The sequence below is a fragment of the Podarcis tiliguerta genome, assembly GCF_965153285.1.
Source record: "Podarcis tiliguerta genome assembly, chromosome: 1".
Classification (NCBI taxonomy): domain Eukaryota; kingdom Metazoa; phylum Chordata; class Lepidosauria; order Squamata; family Lacertidae; genus Podarcis; species Podarcis tiliguerta.
The window spans coordinates 63,454,704-63,479,701 of NC_139534.1; the positions used below are offsets into that span (position 1 = coordinate 63,454,704).

Here is a 24,998-nt window from a genome sequence, read left to right on the forward strand (position 1 = left end):
TCAGACCTCTAAAGTTGGTTGAAATGGGTGCTTGCTTTCTATTGGTGCAGATGGCGGGTGAGTGGTGTAATGCCATAATGCCTTTATCCAAGTATGGATAGTAATCTGGAGGAGCAGATACATAACAGGTGTGTGAGAGAGAGAGTTCATGCATGTGTGCATTTTAGTGACATCTTGTATGAAATATTGACTGCTAAGAGCAGTATAAGAGGCACTTGTTCTAATGTTACTCTCATTGGCGTGCACTTAATTCATCTTCTAAGTATAAATGTTTCAGTTGAAAGCGCTAAAGAATAATCTCTTGCCTTTTTGCTGTCCTCCCCCCCCCCTCCATTAAACTGGCTGCATCCAGAAACTGTGCTCACCCCCCAAACCATAGATGTTGGACAGCGTGTTAGCTTGAGTATTCCCATATGTTTTGAGTAATGTTTGATTTATCTACAACAAGATTCAGCCACTAGTTGTAATTATTTGAGGACTCTCTGAAATGGGAGATTAATTCTCTAAGTGCCATGTTACTTTGAGTACTTTGTACAGTGTTGTAATAACCACTAAGGTATGTCTCAAGAGTTTCAGCAGAAAGCAAAGATAGTAAGATTTCAGAATACTTCCTTTACTTACTGCCTTTTATCTTCATTCGACTCCTTCCATAACTGTTCGAGCTGCTAACAGGATTTGCGGTCTCAAGAGTGAACATGGGTGGGTGTCTACTTCCACATTTTTGGGTCCAAACAACTTTGTATGAATAGAGAGCTTACACCTACCTTGCATGCTTGTGTGTGTGAATCCACAATCAGACAAGTGTAAGCCAGCTGCATTCTCTCTGCAACATAGGGACCCAACAGTGACCTTGACTCCACTGGGAGTTGGGGAAATCAGATGAACGGCATATGCATATTTCCTTTGAGGCAAGCCATAGCAGGGAAGCCCGGGCACTCTCCATGCTCCCACTCAGACTTTTGGCTTGTTTGTTATAATTAAAGGCTTTATTCCAGAATTCACTACAGCATACTGACATAGGTTGGGTTACAGGTTGCAAAGTCAGAAGGCACCGCAGAGCTCTAAAGTATAAGATAAGTTGTTTTCCCAACAACTGACACTCCTCTTGGGCTCTTCTTCTGAAGAGCAGGGTAGGAAGAGTCATTTGTGAAGTTGGCATCCCAAGCCTTGGAACAGACTCAACCAAGCAGATGGGCAGTCCTCTGAGTAGGAAGTGCCCAGTCTGTACAGGCTGGTACAGTTGCCTCTGCATACATCCCTGGAGATGGGAGCAGCAGGGACAATGGGGCCAGCTCACTGTCAGACTTATCCCTAAGCACCTCCCCTGAAGGGGTGGGGTGCTTCACTAATGGGAAATTTCTGGAGCCACAGCAGCTGGCTGCGACACAGCACTTGGACTACCTGATGACACTGGGGCAGGTCACTCTCCTGGCAATCCACTCAGTCCCTCCTCCACACCCGGATCACCACCTCCCAATCCACTGGGCCCCTCTCCAGGATCTAATGCTTCTGACTTAGCATCCTCCAGCAGTATCTGAGACAGCAGGCCAGATTATGGGGCCCAGGACAGACTGTGCAGTTGCAGGGGAGAACAGATGAGGCTCTCAGAAGGAACAGGTGACTGCTGGTACTGGTCTTCCACCACCACAGCTGCCACCTGAGATGGTTGCTTCATGTGCCCAATGGTAGGGCCTGACTATCCAACTCCCCTTCCGTCAAGGCAGAAGTCCATTTTAAATGATAAGTAAAGTGGTGCAGAACCTACTACCATTCAGCTGCAACTGAACATGTGGCCCATTGGATTTGGAAAACAAAGGCTTCCTAATATGCTGACACTCGTAGGTGTGCCTTATTTGCACTTTAGAAACTGCCAAATGTTCACTGCAGGATTCATCTGTTATCTCAGGGCAAAATATGATTTGATGAGTAAAGGAGTTGTATTGATTTGCTGCAGGGAAGCACTCTTTTCAGTGGAGTCATTTTGGTTCAAAATTCTATGAGACGTCACCGAGCAGCTAAAAGAAAATAATGAGCATTGCAGATCCAACTAATCTGATTGTGTAAAAGTTGCAGGCCCTTTTAATATGACACATGCAGCTGCCAAAAACTGCTTGCTTTTGCATTTTGCACAAAAGAAGCAGATCAGTTTGAATTATTTTTATATTTTATTGGTATGGTTTGCTGTTTTCACTAAAAAGCTCAGAGCTGTCCAGAGGAGTTGATATTACAGCAGAGTCAGCACTTTTTTCTGCCTGCCTTGCTTTTATTACACCCCTGGCTTCGTAGCTAATTTTCTAATCAAGTAAATGTGTTTGAAAGCCTGACTCCTAGGGAAGTGTAAGGTATGCTAAATGTAAGGTACACTAAATATAGTTCAAACTTGTTTAAAGAATATGGCATCGCTTCACTTTCTGTAGGTTTTTTTCCGGCACAGCATATTAACGCTCTCCTGGGCTTCGTATGAAGCAAGCGCCTATGTGCTTTGTTCATTGTGTAGCATTGTGAGAAAACCAAATGAATAAGAGGTGCCCAAACCCAAGTCTGCAGGAGCCTGTTGTGGCAAAACTATAGAAAGTCCTGCGGCATCTTGCACACTTACCTGTGAGTAAGCATCACTGAGCATAGTGGGACTTTCTTCCAAGGAAGCCTGCATACTATAAATCCTATCCCACAATATATTTGTTAATCTTCAAGGTGCCATGGGTTTTGGTATTATATATACAGTATCAGGAAGTCTGACTGCACATTACATATAGCCTTGTGAATCCTTTTTTTTTATTAAAAAAACCTAAGTAACTAAAAACAGCTTCTGATGCAGTGAGTTGCAGGAGAGGAATGATAATGACACTATTTCTTGTGCATTTTGATACTGCTTCCCCCCTCCCCTTTTTTTTTGGCTCCCAGGCCCCTAAATAGTGAACTGCATATTTAAATACAGTAAAAAGAATGAAGCAGTGCTTTAAATCTTTCATTTATCGCTGTATATGCACATCTATGCATGCACAAACAGCAAAATGGCAGTCGGGATAAAAATAGTCTCAATTATTATAACAAGCTGGGGAGGGGGGAAATTCCCCACCAGCAAAAAGAAGAAACCAAAGGAGGTTAGATAGCATGTAGAAGGACTGCTGAACTCCATCCATTTTCCTGATCAGAATCCACCTATCAACTGTTTTGTGTCTTGCCAAGGAAATTATAGGTACCTGTATATATCCCATATTGCCAGGGCAGGGGTTGGGGAAGCAGCCTAGGGCATAATTTTGAGTTGAAGAATGTCTAGAAGGGAGAGTAAGGTAGGGAATATTTCCGTTTTTTAAAAAAGAATAAGACAGAGAAAATGTACCCATTTGTGTACGTTATACACAGTTTGGCTCTTGGGGGCAGAGAATGACTAATTCATACATCCCTTGTTTTGTTTATTTGCAGTGCAATAGGCAGGCACCTAAACCCGCGTTTAGGGACGCGGGTGGCGCTGTGGGCTAAAGCCTCAGCGCCTAGGGCTTGCCGATCGAAAGGTCGGCAGTTCGAATCCCCGCGGCGGGGTGCGCTCCCGTTGTTCGGTCCCAGCGCCTGCCAACCTAGCAGTTTGAAAGCACCCCCGGGTACAAGTAGATAAATAGGGACCGCTTACTAGCGGGAAGGTAAATGGCATTTCCGTGTGCGGCTCTGGCTCGTCAGAGCAGCGATGTCACGCTGGTCACGTGACCCGGAAGTGTCTGCAGACAGCGCTGGCTCCCGGCCTCTTGAGTGAGATGGGCGCACAACCCTAGAGTCTGTCAAGACTGGCCCGTACGGGCAGGGGTACCTTTACCTTTTTAACTTAAGCATATTATTATTGTTAATTGAATTTATATACCGCCCAAACCCCCAGGTCTCAGTAGGGATGTGCAGAACCTATCTTTTTGAGTGAGTCCTGTCATCCTAAAGGTGGTGCTCCTACAATCCAGTTAGAAGGCTTTTGGGTGGGTGTTGGAAAGCAATTGTGGGTGGGGTAGAGTTTCCAATAGCAGATTAAGGGACCCAGTGAAAGCTTGTTTATCCTAGCTTAAAACTGCACTGCTTGCTTAGCAGGCACCATTCCACAGGACTTCCTGTGGTACCCAAAAGCACCATCTACAGTTCATGGCTATCCTTATTTTTCTTGAAGTGCAAGTTGAATAGATTTCTCTTACAGTCATTTCAACTACGTTAACTGGCTTCCTTATTATAGGGCAAACAAAATAATTTCTCTTCCATGGGGCTAGTATTTCTTACTGTACCATCTCACGGCTTAATCTGGGGTTAGGAGTTTGAGGACTGCAGCCTTTGTCTTGTATTGGGGGGGCAGGGAAACCCAGCTGCAGTGCATCCACCAGCACCTCGTATTTTTGTGGTCTCTGTATCTGCTTCTCAGCAAGTGTCCAAATCGTTTGACAAAAACAGTCTTCTCTTTCGGCCGAGAAATATTTGAGCCGTATTTGAAAGGATCCAGGTTTGTTGATGTTTTTCAGACTTATTATCTTTCGGTGTCCTGAACGATCCTTGGACAATAACCAGACGTGAATAGATTGATTTCTCTGAAGCTGGAGTTTTAGCAGCTTCAGCACCTTTCATGGGCTTTGCTAGGGAGGTGGGGAGAGGTGCTGCTTTCCAAACTAAGGCTAGATTAGGGGTAACTTCTGCATAGACATGGTGCAGCATGAAACCTGTAATTCAGGTTGCTAGTCAGTAGTAGTAGTAGTAGTTGTTGTTATTATTAGGTGGTCTGCTGTTTTTGAATTGAACATGAACTGAACAGCCTGCAACATTGACTTCAGCAACATTCTCATTGGGGTCTCAGTCTCTCTGTTACACACACACACACACACACACACACACACACACACACTGGGACATTTAACCCCTTCCTTTCCCTTGAGCAGCAAACAGAGGCTCTGAGAGTTCTCTGCCTGTGCACTTTAGCTGCTACTGTAACATAGCCTGTTGCTGTCTACACATGAGTGAGAGGGTTGGAGATAAATGGGAGGATTCCACCAAAAGCAGCTGGTGCAGATCATGTTAGCGGAAAGTGTGCTTAAAAGCCTTTGGTCTGGCTTAAGTGGGAGAAAGCAGCAGAGGGGCATAATAAGTTGGTCCTTGGGGGCTATGCTTGAGCCCTTTTGCTACTAATTGCCAATACCTAATCTATGTAATTATTTCTGACATTTAAAAAACAAAAACTGTTGTACTTTGTCAAATCTGAAACAGTTTTTTAATGTCCAGGCATGGTCTCTCTCTCTCCCTCTCTCTCTCCCTCTCTCTCTCTCCCCCCGCGCCCCCACCCCCGGTCCCTTTACGTTCCTATTATCGCTAGAATTAAACAGAAACTAAATCCGGGCATGAGAACATTAGGTGCCCTTGTCACACTATATTGTCCGCAGCACCCATTTTGAGATAAAAGGAATCCTTTCCTATGTGAGTGGGCAAGGAATTAGCAGGGCTTTTATTCTGCCCTCCCCTCTCTAAAGTGCCAGCCAGCACAGCTAAAAGTGAAATAGAGGGGTAGAATATCTCATGCCAAGTAAATCCTGGTACAGATTATTCTCCCATGCTCTCTTATCCTTTAAGAACAAAGGAAGGCAACAGGAGCTAAACGTACTCTCCATACTGCTATTCAGTTTGTGAGGTTCCACAAATCCCTTGTTGCTGGGATCATGAAAAATTCAGTCTTCCCAACAGACACTCCTTCGTCATTTCCCAATTAACAGCATTTGTTTTGATATTGTAGATCATAGCTGAAGAGGTCAGTCTCCTCCCTACTCACCCACCCACCCACCCCTGCATGCCAACTTTTGTTCTGGCACTGCTACTATTTGTTCCAGGCCTGTAGCTCCACATTTTAAAATGAATCCCACTGAAGCAGAAGGCTGCAGCAGCGGCAGCAGCAAATCTAACAGATCTGCTGTCATGTATCGCTCTGCCCGCCGTACATCACATTCTAAGTTTCGTTAGTTGAAGCACTTTCTATTCACTGTAAGTTTAATAAATAACAGGTTTTGCACCCGTTTCATTCCAAGTCATATTTTCCCTCTTCTTACGTCACAGGCATGTGTCCTCAAGAAAAGAGGGTTTGCTGTGCAGCTTGCAGCCTTCTCTCACACTGCAGCAAAGAGCATGTCTGACTCTGAAATGGTGTGGGGTAGAGGGTTGTAACTTGGATGTCAACCTTCTCCCAGACTCTGCCCGCATGTGCATTAGAAGAGTGCTTAGGTTGTTTGTTTATCAGGGCAATCTGGCACTGCAAACTTTTCAGTGGTGCTTTATTTCTTTGGAAGACACACACATACAATGAGCTTTGTCTGAACGCCTAGGCAGCCACATCTGTGTAGTGTGGTGTTCATATGATGTGTCCCACAGCACTGCCAAAACAGTCAATGGGATTACATAAACAAGCGGCTTTTGTTTGCTACTCCTCAGTTTTGAAACTCCCTTTCTGTTGGGAGTTTCCCCAAAGACCAACTGTGAGCGTTTTTCGAGAAGTGACAAACACATGCTAATTCAGATAGGGCTTTGATACTGAATTCTAAGCAGGGGTGTATTTTAGCAGATGATTATATTAATATCATTTTTTGCATATATGTAAGTCTTATGAGGGTGGCCAGTCTTTCTACCCAGAGGACTGAAAAAGTCTCAGCTCAACCATGACATACTTTTGTGCTAATTCTGATTTTTAAATCTCTGTCTTGAATCACAGCTGAGTGGGCATTTTGTTTGTCTTTTGTAGGTAGTTCAAATGGATCAGAAGCTGAACCTCATCACAGACCTGCTGCAGCACCTGGTTTCCATCCAGCAAGGAACCCAGGGCAGCAACAAATCATCTCACAGGCATGATGTTAACGCCGAGCTCTTCCTCTCCAGCAACACCCTGCCTACCTATGAACAACTGACAGTTCCAAGGAGAATCCAGGATGACAACTCCTGATGTAACAAACAGCCCTTTTAATTGACACTGAATGTTGTGAATCTTGATGGGGGTTGGGGGGAAATTAAAGCTCATATAATCAGCCATACAAGAATTAAACAGGTCTATTGAACTAACGTTACTAACCTCAGATGCATTCTTCCAAAGGCAATTCTCTGGACAACCACAAAACCTTAAAACTCCACCCTGTGTTGATTATCAATGTGGTACTTTCATAAGTCCTGTTTTTATTCCCCGTGTGAATAAACTCTCCTACTGTAATTTGTCGCTACACTGAAAGACCAAAAAAAAAGCTAACACAAGCAAAATGTCAACCGCTTTATGTGCTTTCTTTATTAAGCACGGTTGCTGCTGTAAGCAAGTTTCTGAAGTTCTGCACAAACACCCTTGAAATAGTTTGAAAACTCCACAGCAGCTATGCTTGGTGGATGGCACCCTATGGCTCTTCAATAATGATGATACTTGAACATAGATGGTCATCTGTGTATTCTGTTTATGACTCTGCTGATAGCAATATCGTTTTACTAGTTAGATTTTAAAGGAAAATAAAGTATGTGGGTTGTATCATATAAACATACTACTGTTGTTCTAAATAATGGCAAAAGCATGCATTGTGTGATTTCCCGCCCATTTTCATTTTTAGCCTGTTACATAAGATAATGACTATAATTTTTTTAACCAAAAAACCCCACCTTTTTCTTCAGGGATGAACTAGTGCTTTAAGCCTAGTACAGTAATGTATGTAAAGAAAAGCAATGTCTATTTTATTAAGATACAGTGATTTCATGGGGATGCAGAAATATTGCATAGGGGAAATTGTTGTTGTTGAATCATACTTTGCTGCCAAAGAATTTATATGTAATATTTATCATAACCATCTGAGTGTGTTTGTCCTCAATGAGCTTTTGGAATTTATTGCTTTTTATATTGATGTGGGTCTAGTCTTGTTTCTCAATGTACTGTAACTAAGCACAGGTCTAGAGTAACTGGATCTTGTCGATAAAGGGCTTGAAATGGCAAGTTGGGGAAAATACTTAAAGCAGCTTTGGACGTTATGGAAATGCTCTACCAGCCAAGTTTGCAATCACTTCTATGTTAGCTGGTATGCTCCTCCATAATGCCCGAAAGGAAGGACTGTTAGTTAATGCTAAGATGCACATACTCTTCAGCCTCTTTGGCTGTAACAAAGAGGCACTGCTAGTTAGATATTGAAGTGCCTGGCAGTGCGCCGCTATAATGCCTGAAACTTCTGTATGCACCAGAGAACTGGGAGTAGCAGGAGCCACTCATCCTTCTGCAAGCCCTTCTTATTCGGGAAAAGAATATATGATCTGCATATGCAACAGATCAGTATCAGTATCACAGATACAATGTCTGTGCTGTCTCGCCTCATTGCAGACATAGTGCTTTTCAGGGGAGTTGGTTCACATGTGTGGTGAGTCATCAGGTGCTGAGCAATCAAAAAATGTATGTGCAAAACTCAACCAGCCCCCCAAGGGAACTAGAGAAAGAAAGTGGGTTTGATGCAATTTGAAGACCGCCCCCCCCCCCAAGGATGTGAATTGACAGTGAATTCTACAAATTCGTAGAAAATTTCTACAGCTACTTCTGCTTTAATGAGCACAATTGTAGGTTTGTACATTCTGCAGCAAGGAATGAAAAATTTCCCTGGCATAGAATTTCAATTCTATTTCTGCGGCCCTGAGTAAGGTACTTAAATATATGGTACAATATCATGGTGATCAAGCCAAGCAAGCTGCAGCTGAGACCACAGGGATTCTGGGATATTCCTGATAATCTAGATAGAAAATAGAAGGCAAGCCCTGCTACTCATTCCACATAGTTGTGGTATTTTTTAGGGGAAGGACTGAGTATGAAAGAGCTCTCCTCCAACCTTGGCTGTGATTCTGCTATGCTTTTGTGAGCATAGCATGCATGCCCACATCTCAAGAAAAAGATTGTGTACGATCAGCCAGAAAATAATGTAAGGGAAAGTTACTTGTCCTGGTCCATTGACCGTTTCTTAGTCTTCTGTTAATGACCTCCTGGGCCACTATCAGATTACGTGAATGACCAACACTTAGCACCTCAGGTCTCCATACAAAAGAGGTCTTCTAAGTTTCTGTCTTTGACACCCAAAGGTGACAGGCATATCAACTAAAGTGAGGGACAGACTGCACACATGCCAGTGGTCTCAAAATCAAGCAGCGCGAAGGCTGTGGCATAACACCTGTCCTCACTAAACAGCATTCTTTCTATGGGTGCGGTAATGAAATGAATGAACACTTTGTTCTCTGAGAGCTGCCTTGCACATCATATTTTAGCAGATACACATTGGAGCTGGAGTTTGTGTCCACCAAAAACAGTGCTTGAATGACTCCAGTATCTGTAGGGCAACCTGTGGCCCTCCAGATGTTGCTTGATTAGAACGGCTACCGCAGGGGTCAGCAACCTAAGGCCCATGGGCCAGAAGCGGCCCATGGAGGCCATTTAACCAGCCCACGAGCCACCCCCAAACCGAGCCGCCCGCTTGGCGAGTCCCTGTGCGCTGCACTAAACCGGCACAGTGTGGCGCGGGGACTCTCTTCTGCTGCTCCAGAAATCATTTCTGCGCATGCCCAGACACTGGAAATCGCGCTTTTCAGTGCCTGTGCATGCGCAGAAGTGATTTCCGGACATGCCAGACGTGATTTCTGGCGTCATGCTGCTCTGGCCCGGCCCGTGGAGGATCTCCGCGGGAGTGATCCAACCCATGCCCGGTCAACCTTGCCAACCCCTGGGCTACCATCTCTGACCGTTGGCATGCTGGCTGGCACAGATAAGTCGAGCAACATCTGGAAGACCACAGGTAGCCTACCTCTTTATGTTAAGAGTTAACTGCTGCTTCAAATGTCACAGGTTTTCTTATATATGCAGCAGCAGTGTAGTCTATCAAGGAAATTCTATACCCAGCTATCCTAACACAGCATCTAAGTGAATCCCTTGCACATGTTGTAGCAGCAAAACTCCAGTATAACATACTGATACCTTCTGAGTCCTGCAAATGCTGCACTCCTAACAGAAATTATATGGTATCTTGAAAATCTGAACTGAATCCCATTGCCCACTTTCGATTAATTTTAATGGGTGTTAGCTTAGACTTGAAAAACTAGCACTTTCTGTGAATTCACTTTGATGCTTCTGAAGTGACATTCTCCCTCTTTCTACACCTGCAGTAATTCTATAAGGAATTCAATTCTATAGTTTTGTATCTTCTATCTATGCCTACAATATTTCTTTTGGCAATCTAAACTGACTGCAGAATATAGACTATTTTTGACAAGAATGCACTGCTAAAATCCTAACTGGAAAACTTTTGTTGGTAGTCTAGGATTCATAAGGGATTGTTCTGGCAGGCATACCTTTTTGCACACGGTAATTTTCTTATCTTCTTTCTTCTGTGGTGATTTGTAGGAAGCAAGTAAATGTAACACCCTCACCAGTTCGGTTTCAAAAACAGCAAACGTATCCTAAAATCAGGGAAATGGGTGCTTAAAATCATGGTAGTTGTTTTTTTAAAAAAAGAAAACATTTTTCAGCATATTGGTACGGTGGTGGTTTCAGATATTTGTAAAAGAACAAAATTGTAAAATAAAGTTTATCCAAGTAAGTAGCTGCATTAGATCTTTAACTCTTCCGTTTCATATATTTTAATAGAATTGGATGCTGGAAATTCTGGGGCAAGAACAGGACATGATAGCTGCATAATACAGTTACACAGGGCTGGCTCTACCATTGGCAGAGTAGGATTGCCTCAGGCAGCAGATGCTAGGGGGCAGTGGCTGCAACCCCTGGCTGTTCCTCCTGAGCCCTCTGACTGGATCCTTCTACTGGAGGACAGAGGTGTGCATGATACACAGCCTACCCTGCATGCCTAAAATATCCTCCTTCCCTCAAGTGCGATGGAGGATGTTGTCCTCCCTATAGGCATCTGGTTGGCCACTGTACACACATAGCTTGGGTATGTACACAATACATAAGTTTGGTAACACTATGCACATAGTCAGAATGGCCACTGTGAGAACGGAATGCTAGACTAGCTGGGCAATTGGCTACGATCCAGAAAGCTTTTCTTATGCACTTAGTTCTTATGTTCTGTCCCCAGTTTTGAAGGAAAATTCAAGTGCCTGTCTATTTGAGTTTTGTACATAAAATGGGGTGGGGTGCAACTTTCCTTGGCCTCGGGGCAGGGAGAGATGTCGATGGTCACTCCTGCTGTTCTATTTGGCTATGCTCTGGTATGATTGCTAAGCACCACCTTCATGGTCAGAGGTAGCAGTTCTTCTGAAAACGAGGTGCTGGAAACTGCAGAAGAGGAGAGTGCTTATGTGCTCAGGTTCTGCTTGTAGGTTTTCCGCTGATAACAGGATTCTGGACTAGATGTGCTGCTGGTGTGATCCAGCAGGCTCTTCTTGCATTCTTAGGCTCCTCTTTATTGGTGGTGAGGAATCAAATGGTACATAGCAGACAATTAAAAAAAAAAACAGAGCAAGGAAAATACAAATTTCCAAGCTCCACATTCATGAATTAACATGGGGCACAATCCACCCAGAAGTCCTACGATGTGCATGCCCCATTGAAACTAATGAGAGCAATGCAATAGAAGGGCATAACATGGAACCCCATTAGCAAGCCAGCAGGCCGTCTAATTCAGCATCTTTTAGGTCTATCAGTGGCTTTATTAGCTTTATTTTCCATAATTTTATCTATTCCCCATGCACACTGGTAACCATTGCCACTGCTTGCGGCTCAAAAAAACCTTCCATATCCATAGGAATTTGAAGTCACAACTCTGGGTTCCAAAGACAGCCACAAAGCTACAGGCCATATCAAGAAGCCACCCACCCCATTACTGTGTTCTTGTGTATGTTGGTTTCATCACAGTGGGTCTTGCACTGAACAACTTCCTGCTGGATTGTGCCCCATGCATCAAAGATGTCTGCCTTGCATTCTGCCACCTTTAACAGCACCCAGATCCACTGCCTGAGGTAGCCCACTTCCTTCTGCCTCATAATTATGCCATCTGCATCCAAAACGTCTGTTTCATAGCTTGAACTTTCTAGGGTGTTGTTTTAAACATTTCATTCTTTTCCTCTGGACAGCAAAGCACATTCTTCTATATCTCATTAAATGGAATGTAGAATATATTTAAAATCACTCTTCCTTTTGTACAGCAGATGCATTTTAAAGGGTGTAGAAACTTTTTGGAATATATAAGTGGGGGTTATTCTGGGGCATTATGTTTTATAAGAAATCAAGAGAGAACTGTTACGATTTTCGATCTGTTTTTAAATAATGTTCACTGTTGTAATTTGAGGCTGTTAATTTCCTAATAAAACACAGGACAGGAATTGTATGCTGTTTCATTTGGTCTGGACTTCACTGGTTTGATATCTCACCAGGTTTGCAGACCAGGAACTTATCTTGGTGGGGGGAGAAATAAGATCATTTTCACCTTGTGTACAAAGATCTGCTCTTTATTACACAGTGTGAAGTGAAAGAGCAAATCTCTGTTCAGAATCTCTGCTAATATTCTGGGAGTGTTGCCTCCAAACTGACAGTTCTGTGAGTTGCAATCCATACCACAATCCACATGCCTAGAGTGGGAGATCCAAATCAGTACTGCTACTTGTGCCTTAAATGCTCAGATGCAGCCTGCTTGCGAAATAGGCTGGCTTTCACTTGACCTTCTGGACAATGGCAGAACCAAAGGGGTTTTTTTGCATCTGTGTTGGACAGGGATCTGCATATGCAGGAAGGTCCTGCTGTTGGGATTGAAAGGACAGGAAATTGTTGGACATTTACCGTATTTTTCGCTCTATAAGACGCACCAGACCACAAGACGCACCTAGTTTTTGGAGGAGGAAAACCAGAAAAAAAAAATTCTGAATCTCAGAAGCCAGAACAACAAGAGGGATCGCTGCGTAGTGAAAGCAGCGATCCCTCTTGCTGTTCTGGCTTCTGGGATAGCTGCACAGTCTGCATTCGCTCCATAAGACGCACACACATTTCCCCTTACTTTTTAGGAGGGAAAAAGTGAGTCTTATAGAGCAAAAAATACGGTAATCCTTTTTTGCTGTGTTTCTACTACAGGGGTAAAGCTTCTATGGGCTGTTCTGCCTCAAGTGCCCAAATAAGCCAAGAAGGGGAAGAAGGGATTTGCTGCTTTCGGTAGCTTCAAACCTAATTGTGATCCAAGGGGCATTTTCAGTGGCAGGGGAGCCACAACTGGTGTGGGAAGACTCAAGCCTTCCCTCTTCAGCTATGACCCTATTAAATCACTGCTCCCCTTACAACTAGACTTGAAAAAAGTATTCTGCTGTAGCCAAAGCCAGGCTTCTTTCAAGCCTAGTTTTCAGTGGTGAGGGGGAGTCACAGCTGGGGAGGAAACAGCCAACTATGCCTAGTGATGAACCCTCCCCACCGCCACCCTGAATCCTCATGTCACAATTAGCCGTGAAAAGGGCCTTCTATTGGCTACAATGGATGGCTTTTTTCAAGGTTAACTGCAGTAGTAATAGCAATAATTTATTATTTATACCGCACCCATCTGGCTCGGTTCCCCCAGCCACTCTGGGCGGCTCCCAGCAGAATATTAAAAACACGATCAAAGATCAAACATTAAAAACTTCCCTAAACAGGGCTGCCTTCAGATGTCTTCTAAAAGTCAGATAGTTGCTTATTTCCTTGGCATCTGATGGGAGGGCGTTCTACAGGGCGGGTGCCACTACTGAGAAGGCCGTCTGCCTGGTTTCCTGTAGCCTGACTTCTTGCAGTGGGGGAACCGCCAGAAGGCTCTTGGTGCTGGACCTCAGTGTCCTGGCAGAACAATGGGGGTGGAGACGCTCCTTCAGGTATACTGGGCCAAGGCCATTTAGGGCTTTAAAGGTCAGCACCAACACTTTGAATTGTGCTTGGAAACGTACTGGGAGCCAATGTAGGTTTTTCAGGGCAGGAATTATTTGGTCTCGGCGGCCGCTCCCAGTCACCAGTCTAGCTACTGCAGTAAGGGGAGGAGGGTCTGCTATGGGCACTAGATAACACTATGGCAGGCACAGCCACTGATGCCAGGTTGGTGACCCCTCCTGTAACATCTTTGGTTTCAGTGTAGTGAAAGAATATTTCCTTTGACATTAGTTCAGCTGCTGAGTGTTGTGGAATGTTTATGAACATTCCAACTGCAACAAGGTTATTTAAAACTTGTCAACACAAAAAGCCTAGAGAGAGAGAGTGAGAGATGGAGCTCTCACACTGGTGCCAAGGGGGTTCAACAAAGAAGGGAGCAGGCCAAATGCTAAACTGAATAGTGTATGTGAAGGGGGGGTGGAATGGTGGGTTATTTAAGAAAGCAAACGTAAAATGGAAACAGAAAAATTATTATGCACAAACACACACTCACAGGTTTTCTAATTGTTCTCCTGTTGCATCTGTATATTCTCATCAGGTTGGAAGCTAGAGCCTAAGAGAAAGATTGCGAGATTTCATATTGGGGATTTTGCTCTCTTCTGTATTATGAGCATGGAAAAAATGGATAAGTAAAGCCAGCCCTGAAATCTTCTTGGAGAGTTAGTGTGTTTCCCCCCCTATCAGTGTTAGTATTGCTCTGGCAAAATGCCCAAGGATTTAGCCTGAGTTAATCCAACCTTGGCTTTCCATAGCAGGCACCCACAGAACAAAGAAAATAAAGCTTCCACAGTCCCGTTGGTCGGGTTTCTGCTAAATCACTCAGCCAGGTGCAGCAGAAGTCAGAGGCACAAACTTGCACGGGCTTTATAGAGAAGCAAATGTTTTAGAAGCCAGCAGCATCTTTTCGGGTTGCCATAATTCATTCTATGGAAGAACATAAGGAGTGCTTTTTCATTTCAATTTGTTTTGAAAGCTGTTGTCCTGAACATTTTCCTTCTTCCATAACCAGTCATCTGGCTGACAGGTAATAGCTCTAAACGGCCGTACTGCCAGTTTATAACCTTGGTTTAAGCTTCTCAGTACAGAATATATTACCAACAATGTTTAAAATCTTCTTGCTTCTTTCCTAGATAATGAAGTTCTATATTTTATTTGTGTTTGCAAATAGTTGAGTAGCCCACCTCTGCTTAAATGTCTTGGATTTATATTTGTGTTTCCCCCAGTCTTAATTATCCTGTTCCAGAACTGAATGTGTATGCGATGGCACATCCATGGAGCTTATAGAAATATACAGTGTCTCCTTACATCCCGCCCCCAAGGAGTAGACAGAAAGCTCTTGCATTTGGTGGAGATTTATTAGATTCAGGCTACAATTTGGTACCTACTTGCTTGGGAGTAAGTCCCTCTGAACTCATTGTGCCGACAGAGGAGCTTGTAGTGACTTTTATTCTCTCCGGCGTTTTTTACTCCCAGACTGCTGAGCTAAGCCAAGGTTTGGCTAAGCATGTCATCTGAACCCATACTCATGGTTATTCCTTCTCCTCACTCAGCATGAACTGTTATGGGTGTATAGCCCATGGTTAATGAGGAGAGAGAGATGAACCACGATGAGCCCATGTTTGGACAACATGCTAAGTCAAATCTTGGCTTGGCCCAGGGTGGCGCAGGACTAAAAAAAACAACCAAGGGGAAAGAAAGTAATTGCCAGCGTGTCTCTGGGAGTCCACATATTTGTGTGGTCCTAGTAAACCATGGTTAGGCTTACAACCAGGCCAAAGTGAAGCAGTCAGATGACTCAGTTCTCAAGTGTATTTTTGACATCTCAAGAGTCACTATGAGGTCATGTTACCAGTTAATGTTTTTGTTCTAATGTGCCCTCATGTGGAGAGAACTGGTATTTATCACTCTGGAGTGTGCCTCCCCACTGTCACTATTTTGCGGATGGGATTCAAATGCACACCATAAATCTTAAGTTTGTACTATTGGTGTGGATTAAAGTACTCTGTTGCCCTAGCTCAACAAATCCTCTTTGAAAAAAAGAATAGGACTTTTTGCAGTTTGGAAAGTGACAGTGAAATGCATTGAAAAGTGGGGGGGGGGGGGAGAGAAATATTTAACAGGAAGACATGTAAACACCAATGCAACCAAATCAGGATAAATGCTCATTGTCATATAACCTCACAAACCCACAAGAACAAATGCTCAATAAAGAATCAGATATAATCTTCACTTCTGTGTAAACTTTGTGCAAGGAAATCATGATGAGAGCTCATTGGAAAAGGTCATCTGGCAGAGCCCTGAAAATACTACGCTTGTTCTGGGGTGGTAGCTACTAGTTCTCACCACATGATGGTGCATGCAAGTATTCATCACACAAAACAAATGAAGTAAAACCACCTCATGGAGATTTTATCATGTTAAATGGTAACTTGAGAACATTTAGCATAAATTGCCAGATGAAGCACAATCCACCACAAACATCTGCTTTTGCAGCACCCTCATTTGTTTCATTTTCTGCCCAGACTTGAAGGTTATAAACTTAATATTATAAACTGAAAACCAATGCATTTCATTGTCGGTTGCAAGAAGATCCATGAAGACTTCTAGGTGTGCGTGCGTACGTGTGTGAATCCTACTATATATATGCCAGTCACCAGGAAAATGGATGTGGTTAAACCTTGTTAATCATTTTTGTAACCATAATTTGCTTATGATTCTGATCTCCTTGGTAGTGATGCATATTTGCAAAGTCTACTGGACTGGAGCTAATGGTGCCCCTTATCATAGAGTGCTGCCTTCTCACAGATTTACATCTTACTCTGAATTTAACACTGGAAAGGGCAAACCAAAGAGAAAAATGGTTTTTCTACATGCACAATAGCTTGTCTAACCTCTTGCAGAAGCATGAAAACTGGTATACATAAGCTTTATATAGCACTGCACAAACTCACGTGCAAACTGTTGTGCAAGCATTTACATACAGAAAGAGCATTAGCAACAATATTTTCCTTCCACTCAGGGCTCTTTTGCTCCAGCCCATTATATTGTGGTTTTGTTTTCCTTTCAAGAATACTTAAGAGACTTGATTAATAGGCCAATGAAATCACTCAAAATGTGTAGCAGTACAGTCCGCCCGTATCAATTTCTCCCATTTCATAGGCCAGAGATAAGGTGTTGGCTCTGTGCCATTTCCTTCTTGCATGACGAAACCCATTACTCCTTTTCCTTCTTCCCATTTATACTATCTGCAAAAGACAAGCCAAAATGGGCCTAAGGTAAAGAGGAGAAACTGCTTCTGCCCAACTCTGTAGAAATGCGCGTAAATATCTTTAAAAAGAAGCAGGGAGTTGGGAAGGGTGGCAGAGAAGCAGGTTTTTTTCAGGAGGGCCATATGGTTAAAATTGCTCTGTGGTTTTCTGATAGTAAATGACCCAGGAGGTCTCAGAGGAGTTTTATTTCTAAATGATAGACTCGAGAGAGATAAATAATTGCTGATTGTTCATGCGCTGAAACGTAATTCACCTGGAATAAGTCCCAGTGGCAAAATTAGCCAAATGAAAACTGAATATGGTGAGTAAAATGGGCAATCTTTTTTTTAAAAAAAAAGAAACCTTCCCCCTTTCTTGCACCCCCCACCCCCTCCCCAAAGTGCCTTCGTTCTGAAGGAACAGATGGTGCCCTGCTCTCCCTTCTGAAGAGATCTGTAGTGAACATTCCTTTACTCTGTCTTCTCAGATAACTGAGTTATACAGCACACGACCATCTGGTGTATGACACATCTTGTGTCCCGCAAACAATACCCTGGCAAACCTCTTCAGGGGAGAGGTTAGTTTCTACGGTAACAGCAGCATGTGCAGCTCTGGGCCTAATTCAGATTCAGGCCTCCTAACTTGTCTCTATTCTTTGCCTGCCTATTGTTGTCACTTGAGCTTTTGCTGCTTGGTTACTCAGAGACTGACAATATCCGCGAGTATTTTGTCCCCGAGCCCCAGAAGCCATTGTCTCCAAATTTTGTTTCATTATTTATGTTTTCAATATCCAATGGTTGACTGAAGCATCTGCTGGAGAGTGATAAGGCAAGTGCCTTTTTAGAAAGAGGGCTTTGCTCTTGCCTCCTGACAAAGCTTTGAATTATTTAGGTTGTGGTTGGACAAGCCTTTCCAATTGGCAGCGTTTCAATGGAGCGCTTGTGGACCGGGCAGGGGGGCAGTGAGGGACAGCTTATTTATTTGTTTGCTCCATCCTGGTAGAATTTCGGCTGCTGCGTGGAAGAAAAACCGAAGCATCTCCTGGCAGAACCATTTAGTTCTTCACCCGTCTCCTCACACTATAAACAGGTTCCCTTCGTTTGCCCCAGTCAAACAGAACTCAGAATCTCATTCCTAAGGCTCAGATGTTTTCTAGGAAAGGTCAAGCATAATTTTATTTAGTCAATATCGCTATTAGAGGCATCCGGTACTTGGATATAATCAGAACAATCACTGTGGCATGTGAGCCCCTGTCAAATCTGCACCTATACCATCTTCTGAATCCAGCCACAAACCTCCGCCTTTGTCACACGCTAGCAGAAAAAGCTGAAGCTGTGAAGAGGAGCAGCATTTTGGATTGCTGTGGGCTGCATGGATGCAGCAGTGTGTGAGATACATTGTCCAGTAAAGATTCCTGACAAAAACACTGATAAACTCTAGTTCTCAATGCTTAGAGCTACATTGACATGTACCGCACAGGGACTGTGTGAATATGGTCAATGCACTTCATTAGGCATTTCAGCTAATGGCGTGTTAATTAATAAAAACTCACACTTTAAAAAAAAACTTTTTTACAAATCCTCTCAATCTTTTATCTGGCTAGGTGTTTCCCAAACCTTCTACTTCTGTCCAGCAAGCACAAGGTTAATTTAGACACCAAAGCTCCAGTAAGCACAGTGTTAACTCATTTAGTAGGTTGCTAGTCTTCCTGCAAGGAGAAATTTCCTGCTAATTTGACTTCTTGCCAGCAAAAAGAAGAAGCAGCAGCGGGCTGGGGGAGGGAAAATACTTCAGCTATGGGCAAAGCTGCAGCCATTGTGTCTGGCGGCTACAAATGCTCATTTTAGCTTGGCAGGGCACACTGCTGGATGTTTGGCTGAGCCAGGACTTTCCAGAAAGGCGGTGTCAAAGGGGAAGGGAAGTAGAGAATTATTTAAATAGAGGTTTCTAGCTGGTGCAGATTAATTGAAGAGTAAGGGATGGACATGGAACTTCTCCAGCTTTTATTACTTGCTTACTTATTTTCTTTATAAAGAGCCTTAAAAATGGTGGGTTGGGGGGGGGAGTTAAAATTGAAAACAGGTCCTGACAATCTAATAAAAGGCAAGGTAGGCTAAGGAGGGAAGGGGAGGAAGGTGTTAAAGGGAGAGTCAAGCACAATGGACAGATGCAAGATGCACTTAAAGGAAACCCTTTAAGCTGCCATTCTATTCTCAGTTACCTGGCAGTAAGCCCCAGTGAGACTTGCACTTTAGGGTAACGTGCATAGGATTGTGCTGGGCAGTGCTTTTTTTCTGGGGAGGATTCAGGGGGACGCATACCCCCTAAACATTTTTGTGAATCTAAATTTGGCCTCTTTGAGGGGCAGTATTTCAATATGAGTAGGAAAATGAGAGTCCCCCTAAACATTTTTTTTTAGAAACAAAAGCACTGGTGCTGGGTATGCTGTATTCCAACAAGGCAGAATTGAGAGGAGAAGCAGCAAAAAGCTTTTCAATATAGCCTGTGCAGGAAATAATAAGGAAATGAATTAACATTTTGGTACTGAGAGAAGAGTGGATTGTAGCTACGTTGATTAGCCTAAAAAAAGGAAGGAATTGGCAAATGCGTCAACAGGAAGAAAAGGGAAGGGAAAGTTCGTAAAAGTATTCTGACCTTAAGGAGAAAAATAAGAGCACAACCCTATTGCGTGTCTATCCAGAAGTCAATCTTACTGAGGTCAAATAGAGCTTACTCCTGGTTCAATGGGCATAGAATCTCAGCCAAAAACAGTATAGTAGTATATTACTCATTATGAAGAACAATAGAAAGTGATGCTGAGAAAAAGGGAGTAGGGAAAGCTCAGTTTTGGCACAGTTCAAATGGACAAAGTGAGTGTTCATCTGTTGAGTGATGGCAGATGCAACAACAGAGGCGTTGGGTCAAGAGAAGGAGAAAGATCAGATAGAGAACAAGAACAACCTTCCTCTACTTGGTGCCCTCCATATGTTTGGGATCACTCACCCCATCATTCCTGACCCTTGGCCATGCTGGCTGGGGCAGATGGGAGTTGGAATCCAACAACATCTGGAGGGCAGCAGATTGGGGAAGATTGAAGAAGAGAACTCATTGAGCAGGGGGCAGAAACCTGTAGCCCCAAGTCCTAGTGAGTTCAATAGGTATTCCTAGTTAATTGGGTATAGGATTGCAGTCTTGCTGGTGCTGTAAGATGCTTAACTTATAGTGGCTAGGCAGGAAGGGACTGAAACGTGAACAATGGCAATTTTTGAGATGGTACATAAACTAATATTTAAAATGTGAAAAGCATCCCCAAAAGACATAACATGGATAGTAATTTAACAGATATGGGTAACAGAAGACAGGGACTGTCCCTAGCAAATAGGGCCAGTTGGTGCATATGCTACTTACAATTCTGAAACTTTTCAGAAAGTGAAACTTTGTGTGCTTGCTCACTTGGTAGAGGAATTGTTTTCTGAGAGTCTTCAGCAAGAATGTTGTTCCTTTTTTCAAATTGTGGTTACGGTATGAAAAATGAAGATGATTACAATTATTGGGGAGAGGGAGGCACACAGACCTTGTCAGGTAATTCTGAAGGCAAAATTAGTAGAAGAAAAATATGGACACCTATCAGATTTCTCTTTGCAAATCCTTTTGTCTTGACTGTACATTTGTAACATCTAAAGGCTACAGAGCTAAACAGTAGTTTCTTAGTAACATCCCTACAGACCTACCACCCAGTAAGGAATGGAGTCATTCTGAAATAGTCTCTTCTGAGCCAAATCCCAGAAAAATACCATGATCAGTGGTACTGAAAGCCACAGAAAGAGAGGCATGCCTCCTATCCATAGCACAGGTCAGGTGACCAAGGCAGTTTCTGTCCCTAAATCAGACCAAAAAAATCCACATATACTGAAAGCAATCCAGATAATCAAACTCATCCAAAAACACCTGGACTTAAGAGGGTACCAGCTGCTCAATAACCATTTAAAAAAGAATAACTTTATTAAATCTCTCTCTCCACACACACACACACACACACACACACATAATAACCACATGGCATAGCTAACTACACACACATTATAGATACTTACATTATACTTACATTATACATATAGTAATATTTCGCAACATAGAAAAACTACATGCATGAACATCCCAGCTATTCAATAAAAGAATTCCATTTATCTTTTTCAAAAATATGTTTTTGTCTACCCTCTCTCACACTAATCAATTCTGTTAGCTTTCACGTTGTTATTACTTTCCAAATTTTTGCTAACCATTATTTTTCTGCAATGAGCATGCAAGCAGCAGCCAACTTGAGAACTTCCCCAAAATGTTAAGTTTGAGGCTGACTCATAATGACTTAAATTTTGCAGGATCTAATGATAGCTTTTTCAATAATGCCTTTAACTTGTCACCATTGGTTTATAAGTTGGTGGAAACATTTAAATTCTGGTTGAGAAATGGAATACAAGAACATTAAAAAGACCCTCAGACCAGTGGTTCATCTGGTCCCAGGGCTGTCTTAAGCATATTCGGTGCTGGGGTGCAAAGATCTGCCTGGCGCCCCCCTCCCAGGTTGCCCAGTCCCAGGCACGCAGGAGGGCGGAGCCAGCCGGCCGCCTCAGCGTCTCGCTGGCTCAGTCGCCCCCAAACTTATGGCGCAGAGCCGCCTGCAGCAAAAGAGCCCGTCATGGCGCTCCGACCGATGGGCGGGTTCTTCTGCGGACTCAACTCTCGGACCCTGGACTCTTGGCCTGGCGTCCCTGAGAGCTCGTTGCCCAGGTGCCCTGCACCCCTAGCGCCTATGGGTAAGATGACCCTGTCTAGTCCAACATTCTGCCCTCACAGAGGCAAACCAGGTGCCTAGGAGAAGCCCTGAGTTCAAAGGCACTCTCCCCTCCTGCAGCTTCCAGCAAATATTGATCAGGAGCATATGCCATGAACTGGCAGGACACAGAGGAAGGGGCAGAGGATCCTGGCGAGGTGGGTAGCCACGATTGGTACACCCCAGGGACAAGCTGATGATGGGGAAGGGGAGGTTGGGGGCTTAGGAGGTACTCACGGTACGTCAGAGGACATTGCAGGGGCAGCCAACAGTTCAGGGGAGGTGGGGGAAGGGCACAACATCACCAGAACCAAAGATGCCCCCACCTCCACAGACACAGTGAACCCTGAGGCGTCAGGAACAGTGAGAAGTGTATTCCAAGAGACTGAGGCAGGAAGGAACACAAGGAACACAGGTGGAAATATGAAGCTTGTTAGGTCTGGATTAAGCTCAGGGCAGGTGAGGCTCATATGCTTCATCAAGTGGAGAGGCCCAGCTGCTCGGCTGGAGCAAACTCAGGGGCAGCAATCAAGATTGGCAAGGGAAGCAAGACAGGGATGATGTGTCTACTCAACTCTCTCCATTGATCGAGCACAGCAAGGCTGCTTCGGGAACTCCACTGGACTCTGACTTTGGGACTGTGACCCCAGGTTTTCCAGCCCCGGATCTTCTGCTGAGGCAACAACCTGACCTTGCAGATGGACTTCAGGCCTTGCTCATGATATTGGACCTGGAGCAGTATTTGACTATTTGGGCTCTCTCTTGGGACTTTCTGCACTATCAAGACATAACTCTGGGTATGCTGAGGTTCAAGGCAGTATACAGCCTTTGACAGCGCTAGACGAACATGGACATCATGGTAAGAAGCCACCAATAGCTTTATTCTCCATTAACTTGTCTAATTCCCTTTTAGAACCATCCACATTGGTGGCTGCCGCAGAGTGAGCTGGAAATCACACCATTCCAAGCTGAAGTTAACTCTGTACAGTGGTACCTCAGGTTACATATGCTTCAGGTTACATACACTTCAGGTTACAGACTCCACTAACCCAGAAATAGTACCTGGGGTTAAGAACTTTGCTTCAGGATGAGAACAGAAATCGCGCAGCGGCAGCAGGAGGCCCCATTAGCTAAAGTGGTGCTTCAGGTTAAGAACGGACCTCCAGAACGAATTACGTATGTAACCAGAGGTACCACTGTATTAGCAAAAGCAGGAGCTTCACAGACTTGGCTGAGTGTCAGGCCTCAGCAGCTCCTCCCCAGTAGATTTTGCCCCATGAATATTAAAAATCATAACCACACATTAAATATTTAGAAACTTGCACTGTGACAAGTACTCTATTTTATCTGTTCTGAATCTTCCAATGTCTGGTTTCATTGGATGGCCACAGGTTCAAGTGTTATGGGAAAGGAATAAATTCCTTTCTCTTACACCAGGCGTAGTCAACCTTTTTATACCTATCACCCACTAATGCATCTTTCTTGATGGTAAAATTTCCTTACCGCCCACCTGTGCTGCAGTAACATGTGCCGTAGAACCCCCTACCGCCCACCTGGAATCCTGAAACGCCCACTAGTGGGTGGTAGGGACCAGGTTGACTTCCCCTGCTCTACACCTTGCAAAATTTTGTATACTTATAATGTTGCCTCTTACTTGCATTTTCTCTAAACAAAAAAGCCCAAAATATTGTAAACTTTACTCATAGGGGAGTCACTTCATCCCCTCAATCATTTTCTGAACCTTTTCCAACTCCACTATATCCTTTGAGTTGAGGTGACCAGAACTATGGGGCTTGAAAAAGTAGATGGGCCTGATCCTATTTTCCAATACAACCAGTAGGAATTGGATCAGTTCCAAACAGAGCATTAATTAGTGTCAGAAAAGCAGCTTGAAATCATAATGAATTAAAAGGATGTGGATCACAGCTGTGGAGGTAGATAATGTCTACACGATTAAAGCTGGTTAACAATGGGACCTGCAATTACAATGCCTTTGCAACATCAGAGCTTCAGTTTCAAAGTCAAAATAAAAACAACATGTATACAGCAAGATACCTAAGAGCAGCAGCATACAAATCTCCAGGCAAAGTCTACATAAAGGACAGCTAATACTGATGATGATGATGATGTTTTAAAATGTTTTGCAAGAAACCTTGATATTGTCTTGCAGTCTGAAAGTTTTTCTCTAAATCTTCACATTGGCTACAAGGCACTTAAAACTGGTGTTTGAATTGAACATTAATAAGTTTCACAGAGACAGTAAAAATGTGTATCAGGCAATGTATCAGATGTTGAATTGAACACAGTGATAGCACACTTCTTCTGTACATGCCTACTCAAAAGTAAGTCTCAGGGAGTTAAGTGAGATTTACTTCCTGGTTAGTGTGCATTGGACTGCAATCTAAAATTAGTACATCAAATACACTCTCCCATTATTTATAGCATGATGCTGTACTCTATTACTACGTTGCTTATAATATTAGTTCTTATGGAGCATGAATGTACTACATTGGTAATTCAACCCTTTTGCCTGCTTTAAGTTTCTCTTTATGAAACTGCCCAGTATGGGGAAATGAAAAAAATGATACTAAGTTTTGTTCAGCTTGTTGGCAAATGGAATTTATTTAATATACTTTCAAAACAATTCTTAAAGACTTTTCTAGAAGTAGTAGTAGATAGCCAACCATTGTTTGGATAATGATGTGAGCTTTAAAGAAGTGTCTTGAACTTCTTGGAAATTAATGCAGACTTTGGTTTAACAAACAGAACATTTGCTTAATAAAATTAAGAAAATTTGAAAGCCAGTTCCAAGACTGCCTTTTAAAATCCAAGTTGATGGTGTTGCTTTGTGTGCTGAAAGCCTTTTGGTTTAGCTACCTATTGATGTATGAATATGAAACAGACTTTTTAGAAGCACCAGCCAGCCAGGATATGAACAGACCAAAAGACAAAGCTGTCCACCATTGTGGACATAGTCTATGCCAACAAGCGACTCCTAGGAGTGGCCAAACTGATCCATCTCTCTTGCTGACAG

The 24,998-nt window shown here is 43.4% G+C and overlaps 1 protein-coding gene across 9 annotated transcripts in view; it reads left to right on the forward strand.

The window, feature by feature from the left end:
- KCNQ1 (potassium voltage-gated channel subfamily Q member 1) overlaps positions 1-12,330 on the forward strand; it is a 332,458-nt gene extending 320,128 nt beyond the window's left edge. For all 9 annotated transcript variants that reach the window (XM_083425015.1, XM_083425014.1, XM_083425010.1 and 6 more), the window contains one exon: positions 6,743-12,330. In XM_083425015.1, the coding sequence (XP_083281141.1) occupies positions 6,743-6,940 (198 nt within the window). In that variant the 3' untranslated portion in view covers positions 6,941-12,330. The remainder of the gene's footprint in view (positions 1-6,742) is intronic.
- Positions 12,331-24,998: the final 12,668 nt, after the last annotated feature.